The sequence below is a fragment of the Pithys albifrons genome, chromosome 33 (assembly GCF_047495875.1).
Source record: "Pithys albifrons albifrons isolate INPA30051 chromosome 33, PitAlb_v1, whole genome shotgun sequence".
NCBI classification, from domain to species: Eukaryota; Metazoa; Chordata; class Aves; order Passeriformes; family Thamnophilidae; genus Pithys; species Pithys albifrons.
In genome coordinates, this window is record NC_092490.1 from 770,267 (window position 1) to 782,559 (window position 12,293).

A 12,293-nucleotide genomic window follows, 5' to 3' on the forward strand; every position below is an offset into this window, starting at 1 on the left:
GACTTTGGGGAACCACACAGGGTTCAGCACAGGGGCTAAGAAACCCCTTTTGTGCTTGTACTCCAGGGGCCTCAGTTAAAGGTCTGGGCTTTTGTGGGTGAAAACCAAATTTTCTCTTTCTGCCATTGCATTTCTTGTAATATTGTCATTAAGTTGTAACTCTGACTTATAATCTCCTTTGTGTTGTGTTCATTTCTCCTGCCAGTTTACCTTTAAACCAGCACACCTCCTCACTTGGGGCTTCCACCACCCTCTGGAAGGATCTGAGCTGTGACCACCACTGGGACAGGACCACAGACACCACTGGGTGAGGACCACTGGCTTGACTGCCTGTCCCAGCAGCACAGCCTGACTGCAGTGCTGACTCTCAAGGTTCCTGCCAGGGTTTTGGGGTGTGGGGAAGGTGAATCCTATGGAAGGGGAGCGATTCCGTCTCTGTGCTGTGGCCATGTGTGTTTTATGGGAGGAGGAGGCTGGGCACTAATTCTTTTGGACAGAGTGGGCTGGGAAGTTTTTCCTCCTGAGTTTGTTTAGCCCAGTTTATGAGTTGTTTTCAGCATTTCTTCTTGGGAAAGAGTTTGGGTTTTTTCCCCCTTCCTTCCAGATGTATTTGTTCACTCTCTCTGCATTGCAGAAACCTGAGGAGGGTATACTAGGAAGAAAATTCTCTCCACGATGACTCTCTCTTGCAAATTATCTCAAACTGAGACACTGGTGTCTTTCTAGAGATGGATTTTCAAGTAGAAACCCACAACCAACCTGCTAACATGTTTTATTTACCCTTAGATCAGGATTTCTCTTTTCCAAACCTTAACAGGATGCAGGAGGAGGCTACAAGGAAGAGGAAGATGCCCCAAGACCCCCAGACAGGTGAGGAGGAAGTCAGTGCCCCTTTTCCCCTCTCCTGTGCTGCATCTTCCAGCCCAACATGGCCCCGTCTTCAGGACAGCCCCGCTGCCGACGCAGTCCTGCCGTGGCTGGGTTTGGGGGAATGTCTTTGGCCTTCCTTGTGGGTCAGAGGCAAATGCCCTGACTGATGTTTTTTCCTGCCCCAGGCCCCGAGCTGAGCATGGAGAGCATGGAGGACAAGTTCCCCTGTGAGAACCTGCTGGCAGAGGCCGTTTTGAACAGCTCTAAGGCACAGGAAGTCAACGGGGAGGAAAAGCCACAGGGATACCCCAGTAGGAGGACCTTCAATCCCAGCCTAATTTGCTCTGAGGAGGAGCCGCCCATCCTGTCCCAGGAAGGCGTCCAGAGCCACAGGTGGATCTCTAACCTGGAGATCCATGTTCAGTTTCACCCTATGGAGAAGCCCTACAAGTGCTTGGAATGTGGGAAGTGCTTCAGGCAGGTCTCCCACCTCTTCATCCACCGACAAGTACACACAGAGAAGCACAGGAAGTGCTTGGAATGTGGGAAGAGCTTCACCCAGAGCTACAACCTGATCCGACACCAGATGATCCACACCGGGGAACGTCCCTATGAGTGTTCCGAGTGTGGGAAGAGGTTTCAGACCAGCTCTCATCTCCTCAGTCATCAGCGCACACACACAGGGGAGAGGCCCTTCCACTGCACGGACTGTGGGAAGAGATTCAAAGACAACTCCACCCTCGTCACCCACCGGAGAATCCACACTGGGGAGAGGCCTTACAAGTGCAGGGAGTGTGGGAAGGGCTTCACCCAGAGCTCTAATTTGACCCAACACCGACGGACCCACCAGTAAGGGAAGCCCAACCAGTGCCCCAGCTGTGAGAGAAGCTTCATTCACTGATCGAAGGTCACCTTCAAATTGTCAACTTCAAATTGTCGATTGCTCTGCCTCTCTATGAGTTATTCAACCCAACCCCTTGCACACTCATATATGCCTTCTTTTGTCTTTGGTTTTCATTTGTTAGATCTTCATCACTTCTAATCACCTGAAACTGAAGTAAAAATAAAGAAATTGAACAAATACACCTAAACCCTCAGTATTTCGCTGGCATTTAGGGATGGAATTTGAGATTCAAAAGGATATTCAGGAAGCATTCTCATTTCTAGTGGGTTTTGGGGGAGTTGTCCCAAAATCGGGCCATCCAGGTCAAGAGAATTTTTCCATCATTTTGCAGTCCACAATCTGAGAGGGTTCAATCTGTCACCTCATAATGCCTCAATCCCACCCCAAAATAGCTCCATCCCAACTCAGAATTACTCAGCCCCTCCCCAAAATGGGCCAATCCAGCAACCCCCACAATTCCTCCCTGAACCCACCATGGAGTGTCAGCAATTAGAGATGGGGAATTAGAAGCCCGTGAGACTTGGGGTGAAACTTGGAGAGCTTTGATGTGGATTGCGAGGGTTGGGATGAGACTTGGAAGAGGATGGATTGGTTTGCAGCCATGAGATTGCAAGTCTGGAATGAGAGAGGGAGTTTTTAGGGTACACTCCTGTCCTTAGTGGGGTATTTTGAGGGAGTGGGGGGGGATGTGGCTTTAGCACTTGGAGTGGGGCCCCACAGGGAGGGATGCAGGGAGCTTGTTTTGAGGGGATCTGCTCTTTCTGCGAATTTAGGAGACTATAAACATCTTTTGGAGGTCCCTCTCTTAATTTTCAGTGCCTGAAGTGAACCCCTTGCAGTTTTGGGGTTGGTGAGATGACTCCATGCGGGGCTTGTTCCTCCTGTTTTAAACAAATTTTTCAAAGTTTTAAATGGCTCTAAGGAGCTCCCCGTCATTCTGGGGGTTGCAGTGACCCCGTGGCTTCACTGGGGGCTGAGGGAGGTTATAATCCCCAATTCTGCGCTGTTAGAAGTGGCTTGTTTGATGGACATCCCACCTGCGGGAAGGTGTCCCCTCTTCATTCAAGCATCTTGCTCTGGGCCTGGGACCCCTCCCTACACTGGGGGCACCCACAGTATTTCTGGGGGAAGAGGCTCTTCATGCACTGGGATCAGCCCAGCTGGTGTCACAGAATGCCAGAATGTGCTGAGTGGGAAGGGACCCCCAAGGATCATGGAGTCCAACCCTCAGCCCTGCACAGGCCCATCCTCAAGAGTCACACCCTGTGCCCCAGAGCATCATCCAAACCCTCCAGGAGCTCTGTCAGCCTTGGGGCTGTGCCCACTGCCCTGGGGAGTCTGTTCAGTGCCCACCACCCTCTGGAGGAAGAACCTCTTTTTAAGATCCAGCCTAACCCTGCCCTGACACAACTGCAGGCCATTCCCTGGTTGCTGTCCCTGGTCCCCACAGAGCAGAGATCAGTGCCTGCCCCTCCTCTGCCCCTGCCCAGGAAGTTGTACTTGCAATGAGTTCTCCCTTCAGTCTCCTCTTGTGCAGCTGAACACCCCAAGTGCCCTCAGCTGCTCCTCACACACTGACCCTGCAGGATCTTGCCCATCTTTGTTTTCTCCTTTGGACACTCTCCAATGGCTCAATCTCTTCCTTCTGTTATGGAGCCCCCAAAAGCCCCAATATTTCAGGTGAGGGAACTGTCAGGGCTGTGCGATGTGAGGCCTGAGAGTGCCCAGGGGCCACTGTGACACTGCAGGGGCTCCTGGAACCCAGGGGACACTGTGACACTGCAGGGCCTTCTGGAACCCAGGGCACACTGTGACACTGCAGGGGCTCCTGGAACCCAGGGGCCACTGTGACACTGCAGGGCCTGCTGGAACCCAGGGGACACTGTGACACTGCAGGGCCTGCTGGAACCCAGGGGACACTGTGACGCTGCAGGAGTGAGGGGACTTTGTGAGAGTCAGAGAATCACCAGCTCTGCCTGGCACTGGTCAGCAGCACAGAGAGGCAGTGGCTGCCCCTGGTGCCACAAGAGGAGACCAATTGGCCTCTCTCTGTCCAGCAGCAGTGTCAGACAGACACACACCATTTAAGAAGGGGCAGCTGCTCCCAAGTGTGCCCAGCAGGGCAGAGAGATGGAGAGGCTGCACAGGAGGAGACAGATGCAGCTGGTCCTGGTGTCCCCACAAGGGGTTGTTGTAGGAAAGGGAGTTTTGAGGCTGGCAGGTGTGGAGTTAAATTTCCTGAACAACAAGGCTTGGAGATAAGCAAAGGACACCTGATCTTCTGGGACTGGCAGGCCCAGGCACCAGAACACTACAAACTGGTTGTGTTTGCATATGTGTATTCCTCTGTCTACTCTCACCCCCCCACAACCCCCCCCCCCCTACTTGATAGGTCTGTTTTTCATCTGCAAGGAGGTCGAAAGCCCTGAGCCATCCCCCCATGCCTCCCCCATGTGTGGGAGGTAACCAGTTCCTCTTGCCCCTGCCTTGAATACCAGTCCCTGAGTCCATATATTGTAACATGGGATTTCAATAATTGGCTTTCCTTGGTTTAAGCTGGTGATCAGTGTTTTGGTTCATTCCTGTGGAGACCCAGATCCATCACAATAAATGGAGCAGAAACGTGGAGCCTCGGGAAAGATTCCAAACATTTAGGGACTGGCCTTGGTAACCCTGACGTGGCAGGAGAGACAGGAACACCAGGAGGTCCCTGTCCCAGTGATGGGCAGCAGTCCAACTTGGGAAGAAGAATGATTGGTGCCTCTCTGCTGGACTGAAAGGGTTTGGCTCTGGAAATGAGAATAATCTCAAAGGGGTGAAAAATATGACCAAATTCTTGGGGGCTAACAGCTCTGAAAGAAAAAGATTCAGTAACGTGGTCAGTGTCTAAGCCACTTGTGAAGCCAGAGCCCTGAAATAGCTTGAAGGGACAGAGCTGAGCTAAAAGAGATCAGTACCCCATGAAAAGAAATATTACCTCTTTTTGAATTGAGTGCCCTGAAACCGCTTGTGGCCAAAACCTGTTTGGTGGGCCAGAGCCAAACTAGTTACAAAAACTGGAGTCCCCCTCTTTTTTTTAAGGTAAATCACTGGAAGACTTGGATTATTGACTATTTGGTGTCAGGGAGAAACATTATGGAGATGAGATCTAAGCTGCCTGTGGAGCAGAGGAACCTGATCTGGATGATGAGGTGCTGCTTGAACAGCACCTGAGCTCCAAGTAAATGACTCTCCTTTCCAACACTCCCTGCTGTGGGCACAGCTGCCCTCTGAATCTGCTGCTGCCAGTGATTGCAGCTGCCCACCAAAGGATGCAGCAGGAGAAGCAGCTGCACCCCCCGTGCTGCTGTCCCACGCAGCGTTCCTGCCCGGGGCAGAGAAAGGCCCAAAGAGCAGCAGCCCCTGCCCTGCTCTTGCCGGATCCCCCTGCAGCCCTTCCCGCCTGGGGCACTGATGCCAATGGGTGGGATGGCGGCAGAGAGAAGCCGAGCCAGGCAGAGGCAGCGCCGAGCCCGGCGCAGAGCAGAGAGGAGGATGCTGCAGGTGGGGCCGCCGCCGCCAGCCCCGGGGCTGGAGCCAGAAGCCCGTGCCGGTGCCAGAGACCGTGCCGGTGCCGGTGCCGCTGGCGGTGCTGGTGTAGGTGCCAGAGCCCGTGCCAGTGCCAGAGCCGACACCCGGCGGGAGAGCGCCCCGCTGCCCCTGCCCGCTGAGCCCCAGCCCGGCCAGGAGAGCTCCGAGCAGCCGCCAGAGCGCAGACGCGGAGATGGCTCCCACAGCAGCACCGACAGCTCCCCCAGCGCTGCCGCCACAGTACCAGCACCCAACGCAGCACCGCCAGAAGCTGCAGGAACGGCCCGGCCCAGCCCGGCACAGCTGACAGGCACAGAAACCCCTTGGCAGGAGCGGCCAGAGATGTCAAACTGGGACAGCCACAGATTCTGATCAATAGCAACGCTGTCGGCAGGAGGGATGGGGAGGCCCAAGCCCAGAGCACTGGCCATTATCTGTCCTAGGTTGAGCTGGCAAAGTGCCAACTGTCCAGGACAGAGTGAAAAGGGTTCCTCCTCCCCCCAACAAGCCAAGGGAAAAAGAAGAGGGAGAGAGGAAAAAAAAACTTCCAAAGCCGGCTTTATGCTGAAACTAACTACATGTATTTATACAGAAAAGAGGAAATTAAGAGGAAACTACAATATAACACACACTTACACAAGTTATGTACAACAAGAAATAATTTCCCACTTCCCAGTAAACACAAATTCTACCATTTTAACTACAAATCATTCTAGAGAAGTCAATTCTTCAGAGACAGACTTAAGCAGAGAGAAAAGCTAAGAACAAACATTTTACTTCCCTAAGATAACACGATGGTAAGCTGGTACTCCAGGCTTGGGACTCCCCATCCTTCCTGGGACAGCAGAGTGTCTTGCTGGCAGCACAGCTGTGAAGCAACTGAACAAGCCACACCCACACACCAGCTCTTACCCTTTTTGAGATGATGCAATATGGTATGGAATACAATATTATTGGCTAGAAGAAGTCAGCTGTTAGCTAGCTCAACCCAGCTCAAGTCAGCTGACAATTCCCAGGCCTAGCTGAACTTTAAAACCTAAATTTAGGCTCAGCTGGCTAAACCCATAACATATTCCACCCCTTATTCCATACCATATTACATCACTCATATCTTCAATCTATCTATTCCCGCGCTTAAACAGTCTTTGTTCTTTCCAGGGCTGTCTTCTACCCCTTCATATTGTAGGCAATAGTCCATTAGGATGGGGTAGGTACTTAAGGCAGGAAAAAACAGTTCATCATTGGACACCAACACCAGTTCAGCTCAGGTCTTCTTCATCTGATGGTTTATGTCCTACAACACAAAACTCAAAATCCAAGTTACCTTTTTCCTCAAGGTTAAATGTCCTTGAGGCACACATTGGGATTATCCCATCCCCTTCTTAGGGGTCACTATAACCTCATTAGGGTCACCATCCCCACACTGGGGGCACTATCCCCTTTTCAGGGGTCACTATCCCCACACTGGGGTCTCCATCCCCTTTTCAGGGGTCACTATCCCCACACTGGGGTCTCCAATCCCCTTCTCAGGGGTCTCTATCCCCACACTGGGGTCTCCATCCCCTTCTCAGGGGTCTCTATCCCCACACTGGGGTCACTATCCCCTTCTCAGGGGTTTTGCAGTAGCGGATAACCTGGGAAGTAATGTCCATGGTTAAATCCACCCCTCGGCCTTGTCCACATGCAGGTGGGCTGAGGTATCATGGGCCCATTGAGCCAGGAACAACTCTCCCTTATGCTAGTCCAGGTGTGCTGTTCCTTCATTAGCTCAGCCTTTGGGCACATGAGCATCCACGTGATGAATCTCTACAGATTCTACTCAAGCAGCAGTGTCCTGCCACACACCAACACCCCACATGGGCCTCTCTGTGATTCAATTAATCTTCTTTTATCGGTCCAGCCACCCTCAGGGGCACTGGCTGTCATCTACAAGTCAGTGTAGAGGTACAGTCTTGGTTAGTTTTCTGGTTCAGCAATGTCCAGTAGACTTGGTCGTTCTCCTCCTTCTCTTGGCTGGAGCCAGGGCGGCTTAATTGCTGTTCTTGGCTCTGTTCTGGGATCTCTGCTTCAACATGTGGACAGCTTTTTACCAGCTTTCTTACGTTTTGATTTCCATACCTGGACTTCAAGCACAGAAGCACATGCACTGTCCCACCTCCTCATGCCTTTCCCCTGGTCACACAGGCAGGACGACAGTTCACCATGTGACTCACGCTTGGGGTTTCCTCTCTGTTGAGGTGAGGCAGGAGAGACAGACAGCTTGCTGTGGCTGTAAGGCTTCTCCTTGCAGTGGCTGCATTCACAGCAGGTACGAGTTGAGCTGTCTGAACTCACAGAAACAGTCAGTACAAGGAATAAAACGAGTATCCAATAGCAAGAGGACATTGTTTATATTAGATGTACCCAAGCAATGCAGATATCAAGGAATGTTTCTATAACAAAGCTCCCGGGAACCCTGCCAACCTTCTGGGACACTTGCTAGTGTCCTTCGTTTCCCGGCCAACGCACCAATTATCTGTCCTAGGTTGAGCTGGCAAAGTGCCAACTGTCCAGGACAGAGTGAAAAGGGTTCCTCCTCCCCCCAACAAGCCAAGGGAAAAAGAAGAGGGAGAGAGGAAAAAAAACTTCCAAAGCCAGGTCTATGCTGAAACTAACTACATGTATTTATACAGAAAAGAGAAAATTAAGAGGAAACTACAATATAACACACACTTACACAAGTCATGTATAACAAGAAATAACTTCCCACTTCCCAGTAAACACAAATTCTACCATTTTAACTACAAATCATTCTAGAGAAGTTGGTTCTTCAGAGACAGACTTAAGCAGAGAGAAAAGCTAGGAACCAATATTTTACTTCCCTCAGATAACATGATGTTAAGCCGGTGCTCCGGGCTTGGGCCTCCCCATCCCTCCTGGGACAGCAGAGTGTCTTGCTGGCACCACAGCTGTGAAGCAACTGAACTAGCCACACCCACACACCAGCTCTTACCCCTTTTGAGATGATGCAATATGGTATGGAATACAATATTATTGGCTAGAAGAAGTCAGGCTCAAATCAGCTGACAATCCTAGGCCTAGCTGAACTTTTAAAACCTAAGTTTAGGCCCACCTGGCTAAACCCATAACACAATCTCACAACACTGAGGGGACCCCGTTCCCAAACAAACTTCCTGCCAGAGCATTCTGTTGGAGCCCGCCTGCCGTAAAGGTTCCTGCTGTTGGGCTCGTAGCTGCCTGCCAAAAATCATGTACAAACCTTTTGGAACACTATGAAAACTCAGAGGAGGCACCTTGAGAATTCAGGGAGGGAAAAGGAAAGAGAGCAAACTGGTTACCATAATGGAAAATCTCTCCCTACTTCCCCCTCTCTCACCTCCTTATGAGGACCTGACTTTGCTCAGCCCAGAAAGGCTAAAAAACACCTTCTGAATAACAACTCTACATATCCAAAGACAGCATTCCAAGCCTCTTGGGGCCAGAGATATCTGTCACAAGCGTCAGAGAAACAGAAGAAAAAAAAAGGTAGAAACTGTTTTCCCCCACAGGGTATCTCAGCAAAAAAGTAGGTTCTGCTGGTAAGTATTTTCTTTGCTTCTAAAAGCAACCTTGGCTTTTCCCCAACCTTTTTGTATCTCTCTCTGTACCTCATAACTCTTCACCAGACTGCAACTGCCAGCTGCACCCACAGGTTTACCACTTTGGACTTTTCCTTTGTACTTGGGGGAGCCACATAGGGTTCAGCACAGAGGCTAACAAACCCCTTTGTGCTTGTGCCCCAGGGGGCTGGGTTATACTTCTGAGGTTTTGTGGGTTAAAACCAATTTTTCTCTTTCTGCCATTGCATTTCTTGTAATATTTTCATTAAGTTGTAACTCTGACTTATAATCTGCCTTGTGTGGTGTTTATTTCTCCTGCCAGTTTCCCTTTAAACCAGCACACCTCCCCACTTGGGGCTTCCACCACCCTCTGGAAGGATCTGAGCTGTGACCACTACTGGGACAGGACCACAGACACCACTGGATGAGGACCACTGGCTTGACTGCCTGTCCCAGCAGCACAGCCTGACTGCAGTGCTGACTCTCAAGGTTCCTGCCAGGGTTTTGGGGTGTGGGGAAGGTGAATCCCATGGAAGGGGGGCCATTCTGCCTCTGTGCTGTGGCCATGTGTGTTTTATGGGAGGAGGAGGCTGGGCACTAACTTGACTGGACAGAGTGGGCTGGGCTTGGGAAGTTTCTCCTCCTGAGTTTGTTTAGCCCAGTTCATGAGTTGTTTTCAGCATTTCTTCTTGTTAAAGAGTTCGGGTTTTTCCCCCTTCCGTTTAGATGTATTTGTTCACTTTCTCTGCATTGCAGAAAACTGAGTAGGAAATCCCAGGCAGGAGACTTCTCTCCACGATGACTCCCCTTTGGAAATTATCTTAAACTGAGACACTGGTGTCTTTCTAGAGATAGATTTGAGAGTAGAAACCCACAAGCAATGTGCTAACATGTTGGTTTTCTACCCCAGAAAAGGATTTCTCCTTTCCAAACCTTAACAGGATGCAGGAAGAGGCTGCAAGAAAGAGGAAAATGCCCCGGGAGCCCCAGGCAGGTGAGGAGGAAGTCAGTGCCCCTTTTTTCCCTCTCTTGTGCTGCATCTTCCAGCCCAGCATGGCCCCGGCTGCAGGACAACCCCGCTGCCAACGCCGTCCTGCCGGGACTGGGTTTGGGGGGATGTCCTTGGCCTTCCCTGTGGGCCGGAGGCAAATGCCCTGAGTGTCCTTGTTCCTTCCTGCCCCAGGCCCTGAGCTGAGCACGGAGAGCATGGAGGACAAATCCCCCCAGCAGAACTTCACGACAGAGGCTGTTTTGAACAGTGCCACAGTGCAGGAAGTCACTGGGGAGGAAAAGCCATGGCGATCCCACAGGAAGAGGAGCTCCAAGTCAAGCCCAGAGATGTCTGAGGAGGAAACACCCAGCGTGTCCGGGGAAGGCACTCAGAGATTGAGCCAGAGCTCTGACCTGGTGGTGCAGCAGCAGCTTCACACCAGGGAAAAGCCATACAAGTGCATGGAATGTGAGAAGAGCTTCATCAACATCTCCCACTTTAACTATCATCAGCTCATCCACAGAGGGGAACGGCCTTACACCTGTGGGGAGTGTGGGAAGAGCTTCAGAGCGAGCTCCCACCTGATCCATCATAAGAAGATCCACACTGGGGAACGACCCTATGAGTGTTCCGAGTGTGGGAAGAGGTGTCAGACCAGCTCGCATCTCCTCAGACATCAGCGCACACACACGGGGGAGAGGCCCTTCCCCTGCACCGACTGTGGGAGGAGATTCAATGACAACTGCAGCCTTATCAGGCACCGTCGTATCCACAACGGAGAGAGGCCTTATCTTTGTGGGGAGTGTGGGAAAAGCTTTAGGCGGAACTCTGAGCTTGTCATCCACCAGATGAACCACACTGGGGAGAGGCCCTACGAATGTTCCGAGTGTGGGAAGACGTTTCAGACAAGCTCAGCTCTCTACAGGCATCAGCGCATACACACCGGGGAGAGGCCCTTCCCCTGCTCCGACTGCGGGAAGAGTTTCAATGTCAACTTCAGCCTCCTCAGGCACCGGCGTATCCACACTGGAGAGCGGCCATACAAGTGTGACCAGTGCGGGAAGAGCTTCACCACCAGCTCTAACTTGACCAGACACCAACGCACCCACCAGTAAGGGAAGCCCAGTTTGTGCCCCAAATGTGGGAAGAGCTTTGTCTGCTGCTCCAACTCCATCACCCATCACCAGAGCCACGTTTTGAACAGAACTCATGAACCACATTCCCAGTGATCCACGTTAGGAACACACCTGGCTTGTGTTCTCCTCATCCTCCTGGTTCTCTGTGGGCACTTGAATTTACACAGGGGGAGGAACATCCATGGTGTCAAGGGTTTAGTTAGGCCCAGATTCAGGCTTTGTTTTCTAGTGTAGGCATTGGACAATCAGCTGACTTGAACCAGGTCAGGCCAGTTGAGTTCTACAGGCCAATGATACTGCCTACCATATTCTGACATGAACTCAGATAGAAAAAGAGAGGTAGGAGGGGTCTTCCTTCGTCTTCCTGCTGGATGAGCAACGACTTGGGGTGAAAGTCAGAGCTTCTGGGGACTAACCGAGGCCCTCCAGCAGTTTATTATCTTTTCTAGGGAAGTAGAATCTTTTTCGTATTTCTCTTGCTACCTTTTATTCTTTGTGTGTAGTTTGTATTTTATTTGGGTTTTACTTTTTCTCTCTATTCTGTTTAACATACGATAATCTACTGAACTATGGTCTGTTGTTTGTTTGTTGGGGTTTTTTGGGGGTGGGGGAGGAGGAGAGACTTTTCCTCTGAAATGATTACTTGGCATTTTGCTAAGTCAAAACCATCCCACACGGGGACACAGACTGATGTGTGAAATTCATTGGGAAGGGGGATTTGCTGACTTTTGACCCTGAAAATCTCCCCTGCTCTCACTTAGTTCTTCTTGTGGCCAAAAGCAATCCTGAATGGGGTTTGAGATATTTTCCAAACTAAATAATTCTATAACTAATTCTCTAAAGGCCACCCAACCCAACCCCACGCACATTCACATGATTAGGGTTTTTTGTTTTTTTTATTTTATTTTATTTGATCCATCTTCATCGCTTAAAATCACCTGAAATTGAAGTTAAAATGAAGAGATCTAACAAAGACATCTAAATTTCCACCATTCTCTTGGGAATCGGGGCAGGAATTTGGAATTCAAAGGGCTATTCAGGAAGATTTCAGGGTTCTGTTGGAATTTGTGGGAGTTTTCACCAAAACTGGAGCTTTCCATACTGATTGATATTTCTTCATCATTTTGCAGTCCAATATCGTAGAGGGATTGATCTGTCAGCTCATAACACCTCAATCCCACCCCAAAATGGCTCCCTTCCAATCTCAAACGATTCAATCCCAT

The 12,293-nt window shown here is 50.7% G+C and overlaps 2 protein-coding genes across 2 annotated transcripts in view; one reads left to right on the top strand and one right to left on the bottom strand.

The window, feature by feature from the left end:
- LOC139684162 (uncharacterized) overlaps window positions 1-12,293 on the bottom strand; it is a 1,455,962-nt gene that overhangs the window by 734,005 nt on the left and 709,664 nt on the right.
- Window positions 1-12,293, top strand: part of LOC139684161 (uncharacterized) — a 1,434,678-nt gene that overhangs the window by 672,573 nt on the left and 749,812 nt on the right. Inside the window, 2 exon segments of the mRNA XM_071579762.1 lie at window positions 1,310-1,777; window positions 10,339-11,127. Of these exon segments, the coding sequence (XP_071435863.1) occupies window positions 1,310-1,777; window positions 10,339-11,127 (1,257 nt within the window).